At 43.7% G+C, this 23,359-nt stretch overlaps 1 protein-coding gene across 20 annotated transcripts; it reads left to right on the top strand.

The window, feature by feature from the left end:
* The first annotated feature begins 31 nt into the window (after positions 1–31).
* LOC138636081 (zinc finger MYM-type protein 4-like) lies at positions 32–22,719 on the top strand. Of its 20 annotated transcripts, none has more exons than XR_011312223.1 (32): positions 32–224; positions 2,033–2,672; positions 3,552–3,604; positions 3,685–3,828; positions 4,052–4,115; positions 4,911–5,107; positions 5,341–5,465; positions 6,451–6,685; positions 6,812–7,027; positions 8,003–8,153; positions 8,261–8,376; positions 8,514–8,855; positions 8,946–9,096; positions 10,036–10,211; positions 10,307–10,484; positions 10,743–10,856; positions 11,354–11,397; positions 12,250–12,388; positions 16,047–16,153; positions 16,249–16,366; positions 16,508–16,765; positions 16,901–16,977; positions 17,200–17,329; positions 17,427–17,578; positions 17,676–17,790; positions 18,249–18,506; positions 18,706–18,817; positions 18,914–18,982; positions 20,098–21,800; positions 21,860–21,963; positions 22,019–22,139; positions 22,185–22,719. XR_011312223.1 is itself a non-coding variant. In XM_069723921.1 (29 exons), exons 1-29 carry the CDS (start codon positions 186–188, stop codon positions 20,243–20,245), a joined length of 4,668 nt encoding a protein of 1,555 aa, XP_069580022.1. In that variant the 5' UTR covers positions 32–185; the 3' UTR covers positions 20,246–21,822. The 20 variants fall into 20 exon arrangements, 1 of the variants encoding a protein (XP_069580022.1); XR_011312221.1 differs by having other exon boundaries at positions 21,997–22,139; XR_011312220.1 differs by having other exon boundaries at positions 21,860–22,139; positions 22,185–22,228; positions 22,372–22,719.
* The last annotated feature ends 640 nt before the right edge of the window (positions 22,720–23,359 follow it).

The raw sequence follows: 23,359 nt of genomic DNA, 5'->3' as shown, positions 1-23,359 counted from the left end.
TTTTAATTTTTTTTTTCGTCATTATCTTTGTATTTACTTAAAAAGCAGCCTAAAACCCCCTCGGAGTATTTCGGAGGATGTTCCCGCTCATCGCTCCTCCGAAGTGAACCGTCTCCGCTGCTGCCTGTTCGCGTACATGAGCGGGAACCGTCGGCCGAGGTGGGCGTCTGCGGCACCTTTCAAACATGGCGGACTCGGACGAATTTACACTTAAACGATTAAAGGTAAGAAACACGGCCATGAATATATCATTGCAGCGAGCTCGTTAAGACGCGCGTTTAAATTGATCAGCAGACACAGCTGCTCGTTGTGGCGGTTTTTTTATTATGTATTTATTTATTTATTTATTTATTTTTAGCGGGGGGGGGGGGGGGGTTTTTTTTTTTTTTTTTTTTTTCGTGGGCTGGCTTCCGGTTGGGATGTGCATATTAATGCTAACGTTAGCCACCTAGCTCCCGCAGGTCGCCTCGCTTGTTGTCCCGGACTGAAAGCACGCGTCGATTTAACGGGATAGTTTGATGAAGAGTAAACGAACACGGTATGTTTGCTGGTCTTTTTTTATTTATTTTTTTATTTTTTAATCTTTTTGTGTGTGTGTGTGTGTGTGTGTGTGTGTGTGTGTGTGTGTGTGTTGTTGTTGTTGTTGTTGTGTGTGTGAACCTCCAGAGCTTGAAATAATAACCCGGTACTTCAACTTTATCTTGCAGCTGACTGCTGCTGCGAACAATAAAGAACCGGAGGTTCTGCTGAAATGATGCGTGAACACCTTAAATGTGGTCTTTTCCTTGAAATAGCATGCAATCACCAGACGACGTCTCAATCGATCGATTTGATTGATTGATTGGTGTGTGTGTGTGTGTGTGTGTGTGTGAGAGAGTGAATTTATTCATATTGGCAAAAATGCGCTAAATTGGCTGAATTTTAAATGGAGTTTGGTTGGACGCCCTCTCCGAGCAACTAATTGGAAAGCACGAGGCCTGTGTGCTTTTAAAAACTACAACCTGCTACTTCAAAGAGGTTCAGGAGGCCGTTTACCCTCAAAGGATTAGATAAAGTGGGTTTTCATACACGGATGTAATTCTGCTAATATGACAATAAAAATAACTGTCAAATGATAAAAGCAATGAAGGCACCCCTGAACAAAAGTTTTTGTGACACCTGATTTGTCACCTCGTCCATCATTGATGTGACGGAGGACGCTCTTCATCATCACATCTTCCACAGTTGGGTATATTGTCTAAGAATGAAATGCTTGTAAATGAGAGCAGATGTTTTGTACAGGTAGACCCCCTGAACAACCAGCAGCAGGTTAGACCGCATGATGGTGACTGAAATCAAGGAATATTACCCGATACAACTCGGATTACGAGTATGAGTCCAGAGGGAGGCTTTGCACTTGAAAGAACACGGAGAGAAAGAGAGAACCTTTCGCAAACATCTTCTGGTAAACTAAAAGATAATGACTGATGTGAACGGTCCAAGTAATGAAATTTATACCTTCTTTATGTGTCAAAGTGCTTTGAGACGTTGGCACGAGGAGGTAATACTCAACAAAGGTAGGACACTTATCTGCTGAGCGGTGTGAATTGTTTTCAATCTATTGATAATGGAACCAGTTACAGTTTTTATTATTAACTGTGGAATACGACATATTACCTAAATATGCCTGAGAGGTTGAGCGACGGCTCGAACATAAATTAATTGTGGAAATTAGTGTGGTGTCTGGGATCAAACTGTCAGGGCATGTGGCTTATTACCGTGTGTATTCATTGTGAACGGAAATCTTTACAGCACAGCCGTGTGACCGATTTATATTTCCAAAGCTCCTTAGTTTAGAGTTATGGGAAAAGAATGTGAAGTGTGTGATGTATGTTGATTTGTGCAGCTTAGGCTACGCTATGTGTGTATTTATACTGAGGAAGATTTGCAATGTATTAAGGTTGCCAAACTTTTTTTTTTCAAAGGATAAAATGCTGACATGAGTTTTCCCTTTTGAAACTCGTTGTTTAACTAAACTTTCTTTCCCGTACAGCACGAGCAGCACATGTCCCGAGTTTTTGACGAAGTGATGGGGCTGGGAAACTTTGCCGACTCCTCCAGGGGCTCTGCCACCTCTTCCAAGAGCGGCGGGCCGGAGGACGAGGCCAAGGGGGAGGAAAAAACTCCGGGAGAAGAGGAAAACCAACCGGAAGAGGAGGAGGAGGAGGACGAAGAGGAAGAGGAAGAGGAGGATAGTAACGGCAGCAGACAAGAAGAAAAGATGGATGAGGAGGTGGCAGAGTCGAGCCTTCCCCGCATCGCCTCTCCTCCCTCTGACCAACAGCCCTCGTTTAAAATGGGAACCGGCGAAGAAGGAAGGGGACGAAGCGGAGGGGCCGCGTTCGATGACGCGCTGGACGGCCTTCCTTCGTCTGGCCAAGAAGAAGAGGACGAAGACTGGCACTTCGCCCTACCAATGGGCAGCCTGGAGGATGTTGACATGAGTAAAGCCACCAGAAAAAGAGGCCAGCCAGCACGGGAGAGCAAAGCAGAGCGGGCCGAAGCCTTCGCCCGTGAGCCCAGAGAGGAGGAGGAGGAAGACGACGAGGAGGAAGAGCAGGAGCGGGAAGGGAGCAGCGCCTCTGCAAACACATCCCACTCCTCTCAGGACCACACGCCCGACAACAGCCGAGGTAACGCGGCACATACATTATGTAGAATTGAGAAAGTTTCACCGTGTTGCATCACACAACCCAAAACAATTGTTGTTGTTTTTTGAGCTGGTGTTAAAGGGCCACGCCACCAATTTTACATGATAATTTGTCACTGAGAGTACAATTCAGCCTGTGAAAACGTTTGTATCCTCTGTGGATCAGGGGAGAGAAAATAACCCTGATGATGTCATCAGTGTTGGGCTGGCGCTTAAGAGGCTACACAGTTTTGTTATAAAGCCTGTATTATTCATATGTACAATATTAAAGGGCGAGTCATATAAGAATTCACCCCCCACTCAGTTGTCATGAACGGGGAAACCATTTTTTTTTTTTTATTTTTTTATGCCAGGCTGTTAAAATGTTTGTTTATGAAAAGTAGGGCATTTTAACACGGGGATGAAATTGCTTTTGGCCACTTGAGGAGCTGCAGTTTTTGGCAGTTCTACAATGGCTTAATTTTTCCGTCCTGGAAGTTGTCGCTTCTTTGCATTGGGGGACATTTTTGGATTGAGTGTTTTGTGAGACTGAAAGCCAGGATATCTTAGCCTTCTTCTGCTTTGATTTTCTTTTTCTTTTTTTAAGTTGTCCTTTGAGGGCGTGGCAGCTTTATCGAAGTGTTATACTAAATGGGATTAAAACCCCCTTGAAGTGTCTATCATCAGTCATCTGTGTTAAGTTGCAGTTTGAATCAGTGATTCTGGTCATCATACTGTCTCTGAGCCCTCACATCTGCTTAAAGACATCCTCCATGTGGTGCCTTTTTTATGCTGCAACATATATAGCATGAGTGAAATAAGAAGTCAACGTGTACTTGAAGTGTGAACTGTTGTTGAAAAGTCTTTTCTGGTTTTCGGTCAGATGGCGGTGTCCTGAACCAGACGGAGGAGACCGAGGACAGCCAGCAGGGAGCGGTGAGGATTTGAACAGACTGTCACTTAACTCCCTTTTTGAATCGTCACCGAGTCATCATAAAGGCTCTTTGTTATTTCAGACGTCAGAAGCAGCTCCGATGGAGGACAGCGATCCCCCGATGTCTCCTGTCAATATTAAAGAGGAGCCTGTAGACGAGGGCTACGATGCTGCTTTACTGCCTCAGAGCTCCATCAGACAGATCAAAGAGGAGCTGGAGCAGGAGGTACGTACGAGGCAATCACTACGACTCTGCTGGTTTATGTTCAGTAGGGATTCAACCAGAAAACAATAATGTGTTTGGATTAAAGCTGCTGACAAACAGCTCATGGTTATGTGTGACTTGATGCCCTCAAATGACGAATGAGCCTTTTTTTTTCCCCAGACTGTGATTTACTACAGTAAATATACCGAAACCAAATGTGATTCCTGATATTTGATCATTTCAGGAGGAGCTGAGGATCAGTTCTGTCTACTCTGTAGGTGGAGCGAACACTTTTGTCTCCCCGACAAGTGAGTTTATTTATATGTTTAGTGTGACGTGTTTTACTGTGTTTGTAAGGATAAAGTCACCGTTTGTATTTCGTGGTCATAGCGATGGGTGTGAATGCACATAGGAACTCTACAAATGTCATGCCCCCCTTTCTTTCTTAATAATTTGAGAATGAATTCAGAATTGCTGTGTTTCAAACTGTGTTACGAATCGCGGGGGATCATATTAAATCAAAACTCTGACTTCACTAGTCCGTAGGGGTGCAACAGCACATTTGAGGGGCAATCAAATAGTTCAGAGACTGTTTCTGTTGCACGGAGCTGGAGGAAGCAATCATCCGCATGTACTCCGAGTTACATCACTTAATCAACATCAGCACCCGAGTTGCACTTTGTTTTGTTTTTGTGGCCACTGGTACGAGAACATCTGTGATTTTCACCGCGGACCTGAAACTTGAGTAGTGAGCACACATCAAAATGTTGTCACATTTTTGGGGAACACAAAGAAGTGGCGGAGAGACAAATCTGTGAGCGGCCGCGTTGCCATGTCGGAAAACTGAGGTTTTAAACTAAATTTGACTCTCTGCTCATGTTCCTGGAGGAATTGACGATGTGTTCGGACCAGTGGTCACAAAAACGTGTGTAACTCAGGTTGCTGATGTTGATCTAGCGAGAAAACTTGAAAAGTTATCACTTCTCCCGACTCCCAACGTCATGGTGCTGCACACCGTTTATGCGCAACAGGGGCAGTCGCACTCATTTTCTTGAGGCTTGTTGTCTTTTATTTTCTAATGCGTCTCCTCTTTTGCACTCAAGTGCCAGCAGCAGTTCCGGCCCCGACTCCTACGGCCATCTTCATCCCCGGTAGAGGAGCTGTCCTCCAAGCCGTGGCCCCCCTTCCTGTCAGACCACCAGCTCCGGTCCCAACCTCACTAGCAACTCTGGCATCAGCACCTCCACGCCCACCGGCGCCCCCCGTCCCTGGCAGTGTTCGCTGCAGCGGCTGCTCTAAGGTAAACCATTTTAAAACTCAAATGAGACCCTGCTTCACTAATGTACATATTATTAATGGACAACTGTAATGTCAACATTTATAAATAACTCTGTATTTAACGATAATTAACGCCACTCAACTCGACACACAAATATATTTGCTACTTAATCCATTGATACGTTATATTAAAGTAAAATATGATCATGTTTGATGTGACGGTATTCATTTTGATGTCTCATAAATCTGTTTCAGGTTCTGCTGAAAGGCCAAACAGCTTTCCAAAGAAAAGGGTCGACGCAGCTCTTCTGCTCCACAGTGTGTCTGACGGGCCATCTTCCTCCCGCCAACAAGAACCGGCTCTGCTGCCAGTGCAACAGGTACATCTCTGTTTCCTCCTGACATCGATATGAAGTGACTGACCAACATTTCAGGGCTCCAGTTAGATGCAGGTTTCACTGTGCTGGCAGTTGGCTCATAAAAGCTGCGAAAACATTCGTGCTCAAAATGAGTTAAGAGCCTGATTAAAGGTGTCATGTGACCATGGACTTAAACAAACCTCTCCAGTGTTTTATCCTGCTGGGTGACATTATGATTTTCTCTCCCTGTAGCTCTTATTTCAAAGCAATATATTTACACCATATTACTTACAGCAAAACCAGTTAATTTAAATGTACATACAAATGCATTTGATTTGCATATGGAATTTCTGACCATTAGGTAGACCTAAATTGTATGCTCAGTTTAACACTGGGCTCTATTGGCTGCATACAGCTGCTGTAATTTCTGTAATTGTTTTCTTGAAACAGCTTGGACACATAATATGTCTGTCAGTTCAGATTTAATACCCTTATTATATCTATCCATATCTGGTTACTGCAAAGCTCCAGTTAACATTTTTCAAATCACCTCCATATTGGTAATTCACAAATGATTGTCGTGGTTTAAACAATTTGAACTACTTTGATCGTAACAAATGTCCTTTTTAATTCACATGATTACACTTATTGTAACTCTGTCACAGACTTTTTCAGAGGTCATAAGTCACAAGACTCCTGGTGGTGCTTTTCACCTTGTCATGAGTAATGTGCTGATTGTGCAGTCTTTGCAAATGACACTGGCAGACTCACCTTTAACAAATTTTGCCTTTACACAAGGAAAGAACAATAATTTTCAATCAGCTGTCGAACCAACAGGTGAATCACTTCCAGGAAAAGGCACCGTGTGTGACGTCATGCTCAGCCTATAAAAACAGGGTCTCCGACTCAGTTGATCAGCTCTTCAACAGGCTCGGGATTACAGTCGTGGTATTTTATTCGACTGCTGTCTTTATAACTGGATTTTTATTTTTTTTTGTCTTCGCAGGGAGATCCTTCAGCCCAGGGACATGATCACGACTCCGGCAGAAGGCAACACTCTCCTGCACTTCTGCGGCCAGTTCTGTCTGTCTGTCTTCAGACACAAGAAGAAAGGCACCGAGAAGATTCTTGACAAAAGTGCCGACAAACGACCGGACAGAAAGCCAGAGAAGCCGCCGGAGAAACCAGCAGAGCCTCAGTCCGAAAAACCATTTTGTAGTGTCTGTAAAGTCACCAACAGGGTAAGAGACCATAAGATGACGAAGAAAAGATAGATTTTATTTGCCTGATAAGAGAGCTCGGCGTCTCCTTGTCTCTACCGGTTGGACATAATTCTTCCTTGTGTTTGTCTTTGATCATCTCGATAGCAGATTGAGCACGAGGTCACCCATCAAGGTCGCCTGCACAGACTCTGTAGTGACGCTTGTTTTGTAACCTGGCGCAAGATGCGTCAGTTAGCCATGAACTGCTGCGAAGGCTGCGGACTTTACTGTAATAGCACCTTAGGTTCCTGTCAGACGCTCACGATCGAGAGATCCCAGCTCAACTTCTGCGGTCCCACCTGCATCGGCACCTACAAACAGGTATGTAAAAAAAATTAAAAATACTGTTTATAATGTTGGTTTATTCCTTTTTAAGATAAGGGGTGTGTGCATGAAACATTTCAGCTATGATACCTGTTTTTTTGTTTTGTTTTTTTTACACGGTAATGCAAAGGTTTATTTTCAGTGCCCAGAAATCATGCAGGAAACAAAATGAACTTTTTGGCTCAAAGATGAAAAACTGTTCTGGCCAGTTATATTTTGTACCCGGCAAAAATGTAACACTGCTTTTTGTTGTCGTTTTGTTTTTATTGTTTAGGGTTACATATAAAATAAATTTAAGAAATAAGATGGATTCAATACCGATTCTGTTTGAAGTTACAAACCATGAATAAACACTATTAAATAGTTATATAAATAGATAAATGCCTATACAGTGTTTCCCACAGTTTGAGACTTTACTCGCTGTGGTGTGTGACGCAGCATGTGACTGATGTACATGCGGAGACTCATGCAGGTTAGGAGGGGAGAGTGTGACCCAGGTTGTTTTCTGTAGCACGTTGTTAGACACTAGAATTTACCGATGTTCCCTAAACTCCTCACATGCAGGCTATAGGTGGTCGATATCAGTTCGCTTTAAAGGCACAGAGACAAAACAGCCTCCTCATTGGGAAGCTTAAGATGGAGATGTAAAACTATTTCAAGATGTTTTTGATCTGAATAAAAAATAAAAAGACTGCAAATAAAACAGCAGAAAAGTGTTCACACAATGTAGCACACTCAACTATGCTACTGCACAACACAGATCAGACTGAAAAGACCAGAAACAACTTTTCAAAGCTTCCTTTTGTACACCAAAATGGCGCTTTAACTTCTGTAATTCACCCACCAACTAGACACACTATTATTGTTTGGCTGGTGCTGAGTTTGTTAAAAAATACCCCCAAGAAAACCACATTTATCACAGCAAACGTACCAAATTGAAAGCTGTACGACACTCGCTGTGTTTCTGTACAGACGTGCAGGAAGACGGTCGACTGCGCCTTCTGTCACAAGATAACGATCGTGTCTTCCACCATCATGGAACGAGACCAAAAGGGCAAAGTTCAACTTTACTGTTCGCCGGTCTGCGTGGAGCAGAGTCGACCCCCCCGACACACTCTCACCGGTAAAACACGCTGCACGAACACACCCTTTATCACAACTTGTGGCGATACACATGAATGCATGCTCACATAATAACGGTTTCATTATAACGGTACCGTTTTCCTGTAGGCGCTGCGTTCCCATGCAGCCTGTGCAAGGTTTCGGCCATTCCTCAGTACCACCTGGCCATGGTGGACGGCACCATACGGAACTTCTGCTCCTACGCCTGCGTGTCGATTTACAGGGTAAAGTCACAGTAGAATAGGATTTTTTTTTTTTTTTTTCCCTCTATCTTTCCAGCCAAGTTGTCTGCATCTTCTTAGTTAAACCTTGTCTTCTTGTAGATTTGATTTTGCTCTTATTTCCCCTCCACGTCCTGCAGAAGTCCGGTCACATCTCTCAGTCCGACCTGGTCAACGGGACCTTCTCTCTCAGGGACCACGCTGTCAGACCGGGGCCCTCTGCTGGCGCCGGCTCAGTCCTTCCCAGCCCTCAGGACTACTCATCTTCAGTCCCCCACCCAGGCCACCATCCCAGTCACACCTCAGTACCCCCACTAGTGCCTCCCTACCTGGCCATGTCCTCCCACTCTGTCACCGGACAAGCCCAAGGCAGACCGTCCCCCGATCAGCCCCTGAAACCAGCAGAGGGAGACCCCTCCAAACTGACCTGCCATCAGTGCAGCAAACAGTTCAGCACGAAGCCGCTGCTACTCAGTGACCAAGTAAGGAACACAGGTCACATACGGACACCTCAACTCTCTTATATCGACCTGCATGTTCACTGACCACGATGATCGTTTTTACACCTGCAGGGTCATATTTCCATGTTCTGCAGTAAGAAGTGCTGTGAACAGTATAAAATACAGAAAAATATCCTGGCCATTTGCGAGTGCTGTAAACAGGAGAAGGTGCTCTTTGACACCATCAGCTACAACCAACAGGACCTGGGCTTCTGCAGTGACAGTGAGTTTTATCATCTGCTTATTGCTCGTCAAAGTTTCCTTTATTTATGTTGGACACTGAAGAGAAATCAGTCCATAACTTTCTCTTTTGCTGTGACATGATTGTTAGGTTTTTTGCATGTTTAGTCATCTCAATGAAACAACGGGCCTCTCAGAAAACATATTCTTATCCTCAATCTCTCAATCACACCAAACTCTTGACTGTACAAACTTGTTATAAAATGCTCAGTTAAACCTGATGGATGGAACTTGTGCTGTGCAAGTTTCATTCACAAAGAACACAAAACAGGAATGTCACACTGCAGATCTTCAAGTCATGGAATCAGCTAACAGAACACAACAAATTTAGCAACGTCGGCACCGTGCTGTTAGACGACCTGAAACAATTAGCTGCCAACAATATGTCATCAGAGCAACGCTGTGTTCTCACAGGAATAACAGCAGAATGGATTGAGATTTAATTTAATTGAACAACTAATAATTAAAAACAATGATTGCCTGTGGAGATTTTAGACTTGGAGGATATTGCAACCGATGGTGCCAGCAGCTACTGAACTGACTGGGTTGCGAAATATACCGTCTAAAAAAACAAACAACTGTCATTAAATTGATATGTTCAACTGATATCAATGGAGCCCACAGAATATTAATTTTACATTAGGTTTGCTTTGGTTATGCATTTTATGTTACTAGAATTGTAAAACGGATTCAGGCTCCAAATTCTTTCAGATTACCGTATTAATAAAAAAACAAAGGCCCACTGTTGACCAAATGATCTGGATCCGAAACTGCTGAGGGCTAAAATCAGAGTGGAGCCAGAGATCCAGTCAGTCTCGACAAATGTCTTCCATACTTTTATTCTTGATAGCCGTCGTAGCTCTGAATGCCGAAACGAATCAGTGAGATGTATTTCTGATGCCCCGCCCACCCTGCGTTCCAGGCTGCAAGCTGCTCTTCAAACAGGACCTGACCTCCCGTAACAAGGATCATGCCTGGCGGCCCTGCAGCTACTGCGCCGGCGTTGGCCAGAAGATGCTGCACAGCCACTACGGAGGCAAGATGGAGGAGTTCTGCAGACCCCACTGCATGTCGCAGTACACTGTGCTCTTCTACGGGGTGAGAGGACGGACGTCCCACTACACTCTGGCAAATGAGGCGTCTTCAGTCTGGTTGTGTGTTTAAGTTCCTCCTCCTCCTCCTGTCCCGTGCAGATGGGTCGATGCGACAGCTGCAGGAAACAGTGCTACATGACGGAGAAGCTGCAGTGTTTGGGTTCAGTCCGTAACTTCTGCAACCTGCCCTGCCTGATCCACTACTGCTACCTTCACTTTGAGACGAGCCCACTCGCCAGCAGTCATGGTACTGGAACGGCCCCACAAACACCATATGGTAAACTGTCTGATGATGAGCACTTCAGGCTGAATGCTGGTTAAAATCTAAAATGTTGTAATTCCTGCCAGCAGAAATGTGAAAGCACCTGGAGCATATTTAAGTCGTTTTTTGGGGGGGAGGTTCTTTCTTGGGTTGTTTTGACTGAAGTTGTAAGAAAATAAGGCCCATGTTAAAAAAGTAATTATATATAAGTGTAGATTAGGTTGATAGAAAGTAACCTCTCTGCTTTGGTGATGATCCCTCTTCTCCCTCCAGCTCCAGCGCAGCCCGACCACTCCTCCAAGATGAATCCCGTCATCGCTGACGTCGTCTCATTGGCCAACGGTTCTGCCACTCAGCCCAGCGTGTCAGCCGATACGGCTCTGACTGGTTAGTTCTCACACACACACACACACACACACACACACACACACACACACACACACACACACACACACACACACACACACACACACGAGTTCAACTCAGTCTGGCTTGTCTTTGAGTTCTCCGGTTTAACTTAACTAAGCCTGACATTAGTGATTACGGATATCATGAAGCTGGTTATTAACTGGCTCCCTTAACTTTTCAGCTAAGATCGTGCTCACATAAAGTTCAGTCAGTCTCATGAACCATGAATTACAACCATGAGTGAAATGATGTTTGTGAGGACATTTAAGGAAGTAGAGATCTTTCTTTCTAACAAAAGGTGATCATTTCTGATTAAAGACATTTAAAAGTCACCTAGTTATTCTGCTTCCTCTAATAACACACAAATCATTTTTTTTTATATTCAATTCACTAATTCAGATATTATAGCCAGCCAGTTGTTTATTTTTGTACAAGATGTGCATTTCTTAAGTTTATATTTTTTTTCCTTTTTGTAGGAGCACTTCCAACCTCCAATGTGGACGGCAAGAACCTCGACCACGTATGTAGTGTGTGTGTGTGTGTGTGTTTGATTTAGGTGACATTTTATATCTTTAGGTCTTGGGTTATTAGAGGGGACATATCAGGCATAATACCGGGTCTGTATTTTTATTCTGGGGCTCTACTGGCATCTCTACATGATTTACAGTTCAAGAAACTGCCGTCGAGGGCCTAAAACAAACGGCAGTCGTTTACTCAACTTCTGAAATACGTCCGTACATGTTGGAGTCTGAAGTGAACGGGCGAGTAGACGACGCCAACGACACGCTGAACAACCTCAGCAGACAGGACAAACAAACAAAGGGAGGTAGAGGGACCGATGCAAACGAAGCATTCAGAGCACGGACAGTAGACGGTGTCCCAGAGGCCACTTGTTGCATTGTAAAAAAAAAAAAAAAAAAAAAAAAATCTCATGCAGTCCGAACAGCATATTTTAATGAGAGAGACATTTGCAAGAAATGTTGACACCAGCCGCTGCAAACGAGGTCAGTTTTTACTGGTTCTTATGTTGGAGCAGTGGGCAGAAGCCGATGTAGGCCAGGAGATGGAAAACCTTTTCGGCTTCATGCACCATGTCAGTAATTTTGATAAAAACGTATCTGGTATCCATTTCTTCTGAACCAACACGTGGTTTGGAGCAGGCTGAAGCCTCGGCTTTGACTTTCAGGGACCACCTCAGGATTTGAAACTTTGACCACAGCACAGACGCCTGATGTTCTAACTGAAGCTTGACACGTCTCCTTTTAAACTGTTGACAAGAATAGTGCCACCATCCGTACCCAGAAATAAGACACTGACTACCGCAACATATTTATGAAGAAGCATCAGTTTCCTGTTTCATGTCCGTGTCCAGGCCAGCACTCAGACCGACGCCATGCGTGTGCCGACGTCTCGTCGACGTCAAATGAAGAACAAGTCGGTCCTGTGCCGACCTTTCACCCTGGACCAGGAAAGCACGTGTCAGCTGCCCTCGCCTCCCTCTGAAACACAAGGTAGCTACAAAAAAAACACTTGAACACATTTGGGTAGTTAATTTGGTACACGGCAGCATTTAGGAGCTCACGTTTCAGCTGAACTGCCAGTGAACACAAAGGGCACCTGCAGACCTTTTCAAACACCGTTTAGAGTATCCATATTTTGAATTTGTTTTTACAGATATAAAGTTTTACACAGTTTTTAGACTCGACTCACATTGAACTGTTGATGTTTCATCAGTTGATCAAAACCAACAGTTCTTGGTTGTGGAGGTTTTTGGTTTCACTTTGAGCCTGTTGCATCTTTAAATGCCAATTTTCCAATAAAACAAATCAGAATTTAAAAAAAAGTTGAATTTTTAACAAAACAAAAACAGGTTTTAACTCGGTGCTTTGTTGAATAAAATATTGTATAATGAGCTTTATTATTCTCTGTGTCCACACTAGGTAGACTGCCATATACCGGGCTAATATTGATCTTGTATTGAGTATAAATAAAGTATATTGTTGTTGTTGTTTTTCTAGCAAGATGTAGATAAAATTCTGAAGGAAACATTTTCATGAAAAAAATGAATGATGGCACTAAAAGTACTAAATGTTGTTACTTAATGTCTAAAATCACTGATATGAGCCACACGAGTTGATGCTACTTCTCATACCAAGTGCTGACAATAACAATGAAGTGCCTGGTTTTAGTCGCGATGCTCCTGCAGGTCATTTCTGGTGTTTCTGAGTAGTTTGTTCGTCACAACCCGACACACGCATCCTTTTTCATTCATTTTTTTTTATATATATATATTTTTGGTTCATTTAATTATTCACAATTAGCTGTTTTAACGATTGCACCGGCTCTGCTAGATAGCTCGTCGCAGGCCAACCGACCATCGGCTCAAACGTCCACGTCGCCGTCGCCGAAACCTCAGGGAGAAACTCAGCCGTGTAACGGCGTCCCATCGCGCCTAACCGGACGCCATTTCCTGGGCAAGAGGGACAACGACGCCGACTGCAAGGTCTGCTCGCAGCACAAGAGGAAGAGGGTGGTGGAAGAGGATGGAGAGAGGAAGAGGCAGAAGAGGGCAGAGGATGAGGAGCCAGAGAAGAGAGCAGAAAAAGAGGAGAAGGAGAGAAAGGTGGCGGCGCACGCCGAAGTGAAGGATTGCGAGCGCACGAGCGGGACGTCGAGAACGCGGACATCGTTTTACTGTAAGACGTGTTCAGGAGAGCCCCGCCTCTGTCCCGTGCCCTGTTTTGAACTCTACCACACCCGACTCATCTACAAAACCGTTCCTGAACTGGAAACGAAAGGTGAGAGAAACCTCCTGAATAACACCAATAATTAAATACAATGATCACGGCCGTTATAATATATAAAATGTATATTAGATATATATTGTATGCTGTTTCAGTCAGATTAACTCCAACGATGTGCCGATGTGATTAGTTGACATTTATAAACATTTTCCAGCTGACGTCTTGAGAGGGTCGAGTGTGTCACCCGAGTTTTTCTCTCCACAGCCTCCTGACCTGCCGACATGAGAAGCTCCCCGCTCCACCCCGGACACAGATAAACCCAACTACAGAGCTCAATGCTTGTGTTCACACCTGCACTACTTCATTTGTATCTGTTTACAGCGAACCCAAAACCTTATAGAGAGCAAAGGCGGAATAACCATACGTTTTCAGTCGTTTCCCAAATTTCTGCACTTAAAGAGGTATTTTTTATAACGAACTAAAGATTTAGATTTAAGAATTATTCTGCAGGAACGGATGAACATAGTTTTCTGTGTCTTCTTTCCGCTAAAAGTGTTCGGTTTGTGAGGGCGGTGTGGAACAGACCAGGTTAAAATACTTCCTCCGACCTGCAGACTGCACAGTAACATGTTAGTCAAAGTTTGTTTTACCTCATTAATAAATATGTTTGGGGAAAAAAAGACAAAAACAAGTCATTAAAGCTGATACCAGTTATGGTGCATCGTCAGGTGTCTTAAACTTTATGGATCTACTGTTCACTGACTTGATGTGTGTATGTTGTGTAGATGGAAGCGTTATTGCTGGTGGTTCCTCGTACTTGATGGCACAGGTGTGTTTTTTACTGCCTCTGTATTTTATATGGAATATATGAAATCGCCTCACAACACAGACTGAAAGGTGAAAATGGACCGTTTTTTTTCTGAAGGAGCCACTGCACCATTTAAGGCCTACTTCAAACGGATTTCTGAAGTTGGTGCCGCACACAGCAGGGAAAAAGAGTCCAAATATGCTTAACAGGAATGACGTTTCTTGAAATGAAATCCACGCAGCTGAATGACTAAATGTACTTAAATCTACAATTAAATACTTTAGTTCTGAGTATTGAGTCTGTTTTATTGGAACCTCCTCATAAAACAGTGACTCATTAGTGCAGGATTTTCACTTTTACTGTAGATAAATTATTGTGTTATGGCACCAGCATAGATTTCATCCTAATCCATCTGGAATTAAAGGAGGGAACTGATAAATAAATGCAGTTGTTGGAGATTTTTTAAAGTTTGTGGGCTATAAGGTGACTTTAAATTTTTTTTTTTTTTTTTTTTTGTAAAGAAAGGGTCCAGTTCTTGGCTGAAATGATCAAGTTCCCCTCAAAGACAGTCAGAACCGGTGGATGTTGTCAGGTGGAGATCATTCTGGTAGGATTGACTCACTAACACACTGCCCTTAATAAACTTTGTTAAAGTTAAAAGTCCCAGCCAGTCACTCTTGGCCTGCTGAGTCAGCTAAAACCCTGAACTTGAATTTCTTAACTCTGTGAGTCAGGAGAACAACCTTCATTTGGCTGTTCAGCTAACTTATTTTATGTTGTTACACTAAGTTTCAATGTGAATATGAACGTTTGATTTATTGGGGTTTATGGTTATCGCTGTACTTCACTACTGATGCAATCGATGTTGCTTTCAATTCATCCGTTTGCTGCCAAAAGCAAGTCAGCTGAGGCTTGCCCCAAAAATACCGGATATTACGTCTGTATCAAGTTGAATTTCTACTCTTTTAACAACACATTCTTTGTTGAATATTTACTACTAATTTACTGTTTGTGCATGTGTCATTTTTCCCTCGTTTCTCTCTTTTGTTTTAAATGTTTTGTTAAAAGGAAAAAAAAAAGTCAATAAATTTAATTTGTGAAAAAACAAAAGACTGATGATTTATTTGTTATATTTGACCTTTTCTGTCTTATCGCACATACAAGTGGCCTCCATCAGTCTGCCATGAACATCAGCAGGTTGCAAACAAACTCCTACAAATAAGTGTTCCACTTCTGAGATCTGCTGTCATTTTAAGTTGCCTTAATAAGAAGGAATTTGACTCTAAGTGTATTTAAAACAAATGGTGTATTAAAGCCAAACATGATGGTGCAAAGAGTAGCCCTGGTGATAGGAAAAACAAAACTGAAGAACTGTTTGAAAGCATTAAAATGGTGACATCTGCTGGCCAAATCATGCTATTGAATTTGTATTAATGGAATAAATCTGTATCCTCCATTCAAAATTGATTTGTGAAAAAGACCACTGGTGCATATGCACTTTTCTTTACATGGAGTTTCAATTAAAAATTCTGAAAGCTTTTTTTCTGAAACGGTCGGCTGTTCATGTGTCTCATTTGTAACTGTTGCTCTTTTTCTTCTTTTCAAAATCATTTGCAGAAAAGGTGAAGGTGTTGATGGTGCCGGTCCCAGTGCCGGTCTTCATCCCTGTGCCTATGAACATGTACTCCCAGCACACACCTGTTCCGATGACCATTCCCATCCCCGTACGTCCCATTACATTCACACTATGATATTTGACTGATTTATTGTTTTGAGGCTTTTGAGCTGTAAAACTCTCCTCCCCTGTTTTATTTTCCAGGTGCCAGTTCCCATGGTTGTACCTCCACAGAAAAAGGAAATGAAAGATGCAGCGGTCCAATCAGAGACGTTCGCTGTGATGGAAGAAAAACAGAAAGATGAGTCTGTTTCCAGTTCAGGTGAGAGCTTCAAAAAAAGTTGCATTTTATCTTGCTTTTTTTTTATATTTTCAAGTCATATCAAGACTTTCATCACCGATTACGACACCAAACCGTGTTTCCGTTGATGTCTGCACGGGTTTGAACGTGTTTCTGCTACAGATCAGAGCAGCTCTTATAATGGAGACAGGAAGTCCGTCGTGGTCGCTCCAACGATCCGTGAGGATGCAGGGACTCAAACAGAAGTTCATTCTGAGCCGCCACAGACTGTGAGTTCAGGGACGAGCACTAAGTCAGCTGATCCTCCGGTTGATACCCAGCCAGCGACGAGTGAAACCGTCAGCGACCCTCCGACCACCAGTGCCCAAGAACAACCGCCCTCCTCCCCTCTGATGGACTTAGAAGCTGACTTCCCGTCTGGTGAGATCATTTCAAGTCTTAGTCAACACCAACGTTATGTGTTTAACTGTTTGCAATGCAACCGCACAAAAAATATGATCAATTGGCTGACGATGAGCATCACACACTAACAATCACAGTCATGTGTTTCTGCAGAATCATTGGATCAGAAGTCGTCTGCTCCACAGAGAGGAGTGAAGAGACCCAGAGACGGTTCCTCCGGCCGCAAACGGGTACGACCTCCCCGAGAGATCAGCCGCCTTTGGCTAAACTGAGATTCATTTTTATCAGCCTGATTTCAAATATGTCACTCCACTAACACTATGACAGCTCACAGGGGAAGTTTTATTGGACATTATGATGTTCCTCAGTGATAAAAGTATTTTGTCAGACACAGCCAAGTTTAGCCACAAAGTTTCCCTCACTGCTTCAGTCCTCACTGACTGTCCCTCCAGGGTCGAAGGCGAACAGGTTTGCTGGGCCGCGGTGCAGTGGCGACCCCGACGTCCTCCAAAATGAACCACCTGTACGGGGTCAAAGCCTGGAGGACCTGGGTCCAACAATGCAACAAGAGGCCCAAAAAATGTGAGCCAGAGATTTCTTTACTTGTGTCATCGCTTGCCAATAAATCGTCTGCACTGTTAACTGTTTCAATCGCTATTATTTGTACTTTGCGTTGCAGCCAATCCAGTGAAATTTAAAGAAGACATCCTTCAGTGCAACTCTGCCGAGCTGAGCTTCGCTCTGTCTCGCTTCATCAGAGAAGTGCGGCGGCCCAACGGAGAGACGTACGGCCCGGACAGCATCTTCTACCTCTGTCTGGGGATTCAGCAGGTGCACGGAAACACAGACGTGGTGTCACGCGTTTCCATCCTCATTATTTTTCCCGATGAAGTGACTCAGTGTTTTCTGTCTCTCTCTGTTTGGACAGTATCTGTTCATGAAGGGCCGCATAGAGAACATCTTTACTGACGAGCTGTACAGCCATTTTGCCACCGAGTTCTCCGGGATGCTCCGACTGTGGAAACCTAAGCTGCTACCGAGTGGTAACGCCATCCAGTTATAACTCTTAAGATCTGCGTCAAATCAAACGTGCTGCTTGTGGGTGGCTTTTTTTCTGCAATAGATATTCATCAGATATTTACTTTAAGTAATTACCTCTGTGTGTGAATGCCTTTATTGGTAGTCCTCCTTCCTTGTGCTGGATTTTTATTATATTATTATTAAATTAAATATAGGTCAAAAGACTACATGTAATGTAAAAGAGGTTGTTATAGAGTCAAAACCTCAGATTTTCCTTCAGCTCTACGTTGCATTTTTGTGTCTTTCGGGTCTTTTTTTTTTTTTTTTTTTTTACACCTTCAACACTCTCATCAGTGTAACCACCGCAATAAAAAAAAAAAAGATCAGATACACCGACGAGCAGCACCAGACCGAAGGCAGACAAACATCGTGGAGGATTTAACAGCTGAAGAGATATTGTATCTGCGTTTTCCTCCTCCAGGTGGCGTTGTTCCCTCCCGTGTGGAGGAGTCCTACCTGTGGGAGTGTAAGCAGCTGGGGGCGTACTCACCCATCGTGTTGCTCAACACGCTGCTCTTCTTCTGCACCAAAAACTTCCACTTGACCACGCTGGCTGAGCACCAACGCTTGTCCTTCTCCAACTTCACTCGGTGCTCCAAACCCTGCAGCCGAACCGGCAAAGTCCACTACGTCCGGTACCAGAGAGGCGCTGCTGCTACGCCCAGCCGGGAGGAGACCGGTGGGGGTCATACAACTATACGTGTATCATTTTAAATCAAAGTACTGCTAATACAATCATTTGTCTCTGCTGCTTTTTGAAGCAGTAGTTTGGCAAATTGAGCCAATTTTACAATCACTCTTTTTTTTTTCTCTGTATTAAATATAAATACAGCTGGAAGTACTGACGGTCCTGGTTTTAATATTTCTGTTGTTTCTAGAGCGATTCAGAAAACGGCCGACAGACAAGGAGGCCGACCCGGAGATGCTCGGAAACACCACCAACCCTCTGCAGTGTCCTGTCCGACTCTACGAGTTCTACCTCTCCAGATGGTGAGACGACGCACGGAGAAAAGTCACAAACACGCCAGCAACACTGCTGCAAAAATAAAGGAAACCTGAACAAACATGTGCTTTGTCCTCCAACAGCCCAGAGTATGTGAAGAGAAGATCGGACATGTTTTACCTGCAGCCCGAACGGAACGTCCACACACACAGGTCAGAGTCACTGTGCACCACTGATCACCAGGCTCGAAACTTTTAGGAAACAAAACACATGAAAGTGTGTCTGTGTGTGTTCATATGAGTGTATAATGTCTGAAATGTGGAGAACACTGATAGGACTATTGGGTGCATGTTGCCTTTGAGGAGAAGGTTGATACTACTTTTCTATTTTATGCTGAATATGAAGCTGCAGCCAGTTAGTTCAGCGTTGCAGATAATAATAATAACTTTATTTCTATAGCACCTTTCATACCAGAAATGCAGCTCAAAGTGCTTCACAGCAAGACAATTGCATGCGGTGTTTCACATAAAAACAGATTTTCAAAATGTAGAAAAGAAATGAGATAAAACAGATAAAATGCATAAAATTAAACGCAAATAGAGTTCAAATATAAAACACAGCTACGCGCTCCAATACACAAACTAACATACTATTTAGTATGCCAGAAAAAGAGTTAGTATGTCCTAACAGTGTTACATGTAGTATGCTGAAAGTATCAAGATGTTCGACTACACCCGGGCGTATTTTGCAGTCTGCAGACCAGCATGGTTCTCCAGTAGAGGAGGCATTAAAAAGATGTGTACTTGTTCCAAATCACATCATTTTTCTTTTTTTTTACTTGAGATGTCGCCCCACGGATCAAGACAAATATAACCAAGAGGCAAGCTGTGTACTAATAGTAAAAAGAAAAAGGATGCGATTTGGAGCACAGCTTTTATGATCACACCTTGTAAAGTGCGTACTCACGACAGCAGCTGCAGCTTCCTCAACTAACAATTTCAGCTGTTTTAAAATAGGTTAGTGGTCCCGCCCCCTTCCACCGCGGCATCAAGATCACACAAGCTCGTTGACTGTTAGGAGTGCACCACGTACTTATAGTGCACTCAGTGAACACACTTTGGCGCGAACATTACCAAGTGTAAGTATGGAAGAACGTGAATTGAGGCACGAGGAAAGAACAGCTGAGCCTCCTCACCACCTCCACCTCCTTAGATTCAGAGGAAAATAAACACTGTGATAATGATGACTAATAGTTCCAGCTGTTCCACTTCAAACATGCAACGACTGACTTGAATAAACACGACTCCTTTTTTTTTTTTTTTCCCAGCTCCCACTGGTACACCTCTCAGCCACTGGACGGCGGCACTCTACAGAGCATGCTCACACGCATCCTGGCTGTCAGAGAGGTTCAGCAGGGACCGGGAGCGGCCTGGCATCAGCCGTCAGCCTCCACCGAGGGCGACAGCTTACAGTGATGAGGAGCGCTGCTCATTCACTTCCTGCTTGTGGTCTTCTCTCCACAACGGAAAACATTCCCCACAGCCGAACACTTGACGGTGACTTTACAAACTGTACGTACACTCATCAGTCAGAGACTCGGACAGAACAAAAGAGAGACGCGGTGAACGATCGCAACCTTTTACAGTGTTACATCATTTTGTTTAGTTACCTCACAGAAATGCACAATGACTTTACAAACAGCTGATATCATTAGAGCGGAAAAAGGGGAATGTTAAAAAGGAAATCATTTCTCCCCAGTTTTCAACGCCTGTCAAGTGTGCTTTTTATTTATAGACTCCCACCAGACGGGAGTTCACATCCATTTGACAGTCAAATCTCTTTGTTAAGGTTGAAATGTGCTGCTTCATCATCGCCACCCTTCTTTTTGCATCGACACTTTCCACGGAGACTTCTAACATGTGTGGGTTTTTAAAGCTGATACTGATGCTTCGGGATCAAAGCTGCCGCCAGCACAAATCATGTGCGTCGTGTGTGTGTTCACATATATCTGCACAAACGTTGGTGGAAATGTTCACTCAGTTCAAGTGAAGCGCCTCCGACGGGCGTCCGATTCAGATCGACACCATTTCATTACAAATGGAAAGTCCACTTTAATGTGTATCAGTGTAACCAGAGAAAACTCACAGTGCCTCTCATCTTTTGTTGGTTTATTTGTAAGTAATTATCAGATATTATGTTGTTCCCCTTTTATATTGTTGATCCCATGTGGCCTTATTTCTTTGCCGACAAAGTTCTTATCCCCCTCTGTCGCTCTTTCACTTTACATTGTCCCATTTTTTCCTCCCCTAAAGGTTCCCTTAACGACCACCATTATATAACCTGCCCAAGCCTGTGGCTGTGTTTCATTTGATGTCCGAATATTTAGAAATATGAATGGAAGAGTTTATACCACCTCTATCTATCTGTTCTTTCCCTGCATGTATTCCTGTATGTACACCAATCAGCTACAACATTAAAACCACTCACAGGTGACATAATAACAATTTGATTTATTTATATAGCGCCGAATCACAACGCAAAGTTATTTCAAGATGTTTTAACATTTAAAATCCTTACAACAGAGGAAAATAATCCCTTTTCACAGGAAGAATATCCTCCAACAGACAGAAGGAAAAACTCCCTTTTAATAGGAACAAACCTTTGACAGAACCTGGCTCACAGGTGGGAGACCGGGAGAGCAGATAGAGAAAAGAGAAGCAGAGCCATGCAGGAGTATAAACTGTCATCTTAGACCACAAAGATGCAGCTCCAAGCCCAGTTGGATCTGCAAAAGAGGGTCCTGGTTGGGTCCTGGTTATGTGCTGGTTGGGTCCAGATTGGGTCCTGGTTAGGTCCTGGTTGGGTCATGGTTGGGTCCTGCTTGGGTCCTGCTTGGGTCCTGGTTAGGTCCTGGTTGGGTCATGGTTGGGTCAAGATTGGGTCCTGGTTGGGGCCTGTTTAGGTCCTGGTTGGAGTTTATGTCCTGTTTGGGTCCAGGTTGGGTCCTGGTTGGGTCACGTTTAGGTCCTAGTTGGGTCCAGATTGGGTCCTGGTTGGTTGGTTTCTGGTTGGGTCATGGTTGGGTCAAGATTGGTTCCTGGTTGGGTCACATTTAGGTCCTGGTTGGGTCCAGATTGGGTCCTGTTTAGGTCCTGTTTGGGTCACGTTTAGGTCATGGTTGGGTCACGTTTAGGTCATGGTTGGGTCCAGATTGGGTCCTGTTTAGGTCATGGTTGGGTCACGTTTAGGTCATGGTTGGGTCCAGATTGGGTCACGTTTAGGTCCTGGTTGGTTCCTGGTTGGGTCATGGTTGGGTCAAGATTGGGTCCTGTTTAGGTCCTGGTTGGGTCACGTTTAGGTCCTGGTTGGGTCCTGGGTTGGGTCACGTTTAGGTCCTGTTTGGGTCACGTTTAGGTCCTGGTTGGGTCCTGTTTAGGTCCTGGTTGGGTCCTGTTTAGGTCCTGGTTGGGTCCTGTTTAGGTCCTAGATGGGTCCTGTTTAGGTCCTGGTTGGGTCCTGGTTGGGTCCTGGATGGGTCCTGTTTAGGTCCTGGTTGGGTCCTGTTTAGGTCCTGGTTGGGTCCTGGATGGGTCCTGTTTAGGTCCTGGTTGGGTCCTGGTTGGGTCCTGTTTAGGTCCTGGTTGGGTCCTGGTTGATGCATGTGGGGAGTGAAGATGCACAATATCCGGCAGGTGGTTTTAATGTCGTGGCTGATCGTTGTATATGTTTTCATTCTTTTCCTCTTTCTAACAGTGCCATCGTCGTCTCCTTTAGGACTTTATCTCTTCTTTTGTTTTACTCTTTGACTTCGTTTCCTAATTGGAGGAATAATGGAGTACTAAAACAAATACTTCTACTAATCTGTATTATAACCGATTGGGTGTATGGTTCGTGGATTTATGTATTTTTTTGATCAGGGGCGGATCCTGAACTTCTTTGAGTCCTGGTGACTCAATGGCCATTGAGTCACTGTGACAAAGCTTCAAGTTGAAGCTGAAGTGCGGCGTCACACTTGTCGGAGAGAGGCTGTATTTACCCGAACATGTCTGCACACTTGAACTTTAATGCCTACACATACAAAACATTGTTAATTGTCATTTTAACTACAATTTTTTTGCATTTTCTTTTTTAAAACAAGACTTTAAATTTGCGTTCATGAGCAGGTCAGAGTTCAGCTGGAGGACTAGGAGCATAACTTAAACTCTGTGGCAAAGGGTTTATTTCTTTATTGAGATTTTATGAAACTGCATTTGTTTTTTGTTGCTGTAAAAATCAGGCAGCGGGTGCGTTTGTGACGCCTTCATTGTTACTTGCTTCTATTTGGCTGTTTCTGTTTGATCACAGGGGCCCAAGTGCCTTTACTTTTGTCTCATGCTCATGTTTTATATTGAATCTGTGTTACAGTGGAAACAAGTCAGAAACACGACACGTCAGATTATCCCCAGATACTCCATCCTAACATATTCACAGACTGATGGGAATCCATTAGCGTCGCCCAAACAAAGAGATCGCGTTGGTGAATTTCTGTGAACAACATACTGCTGGTGTAAATGAAATACCATCTCTCCCATTGGACGACGGTTCAGTGA

This window comes from Brachyistius frenatus, unplaced genomic scaffold (genome assembly GCF_029030835.1).
Source record: "Brachyistius frenatus isolate BFR_SWC_R1_liver_20210118 unplaced genomic scaffold, ASM2903083v1 Contig_350, whole genome shotgun sequence".
NCBI lineage: Eukaryota > Metazoa > Chordata > Actinopteri > Embiotocidae > Brachyistius > Brachyistius frenatus.
Note: the sequence above shows the minus strand (reverse complement) of the source record. Positions and strands in the feature narration are given on the sequence as shown.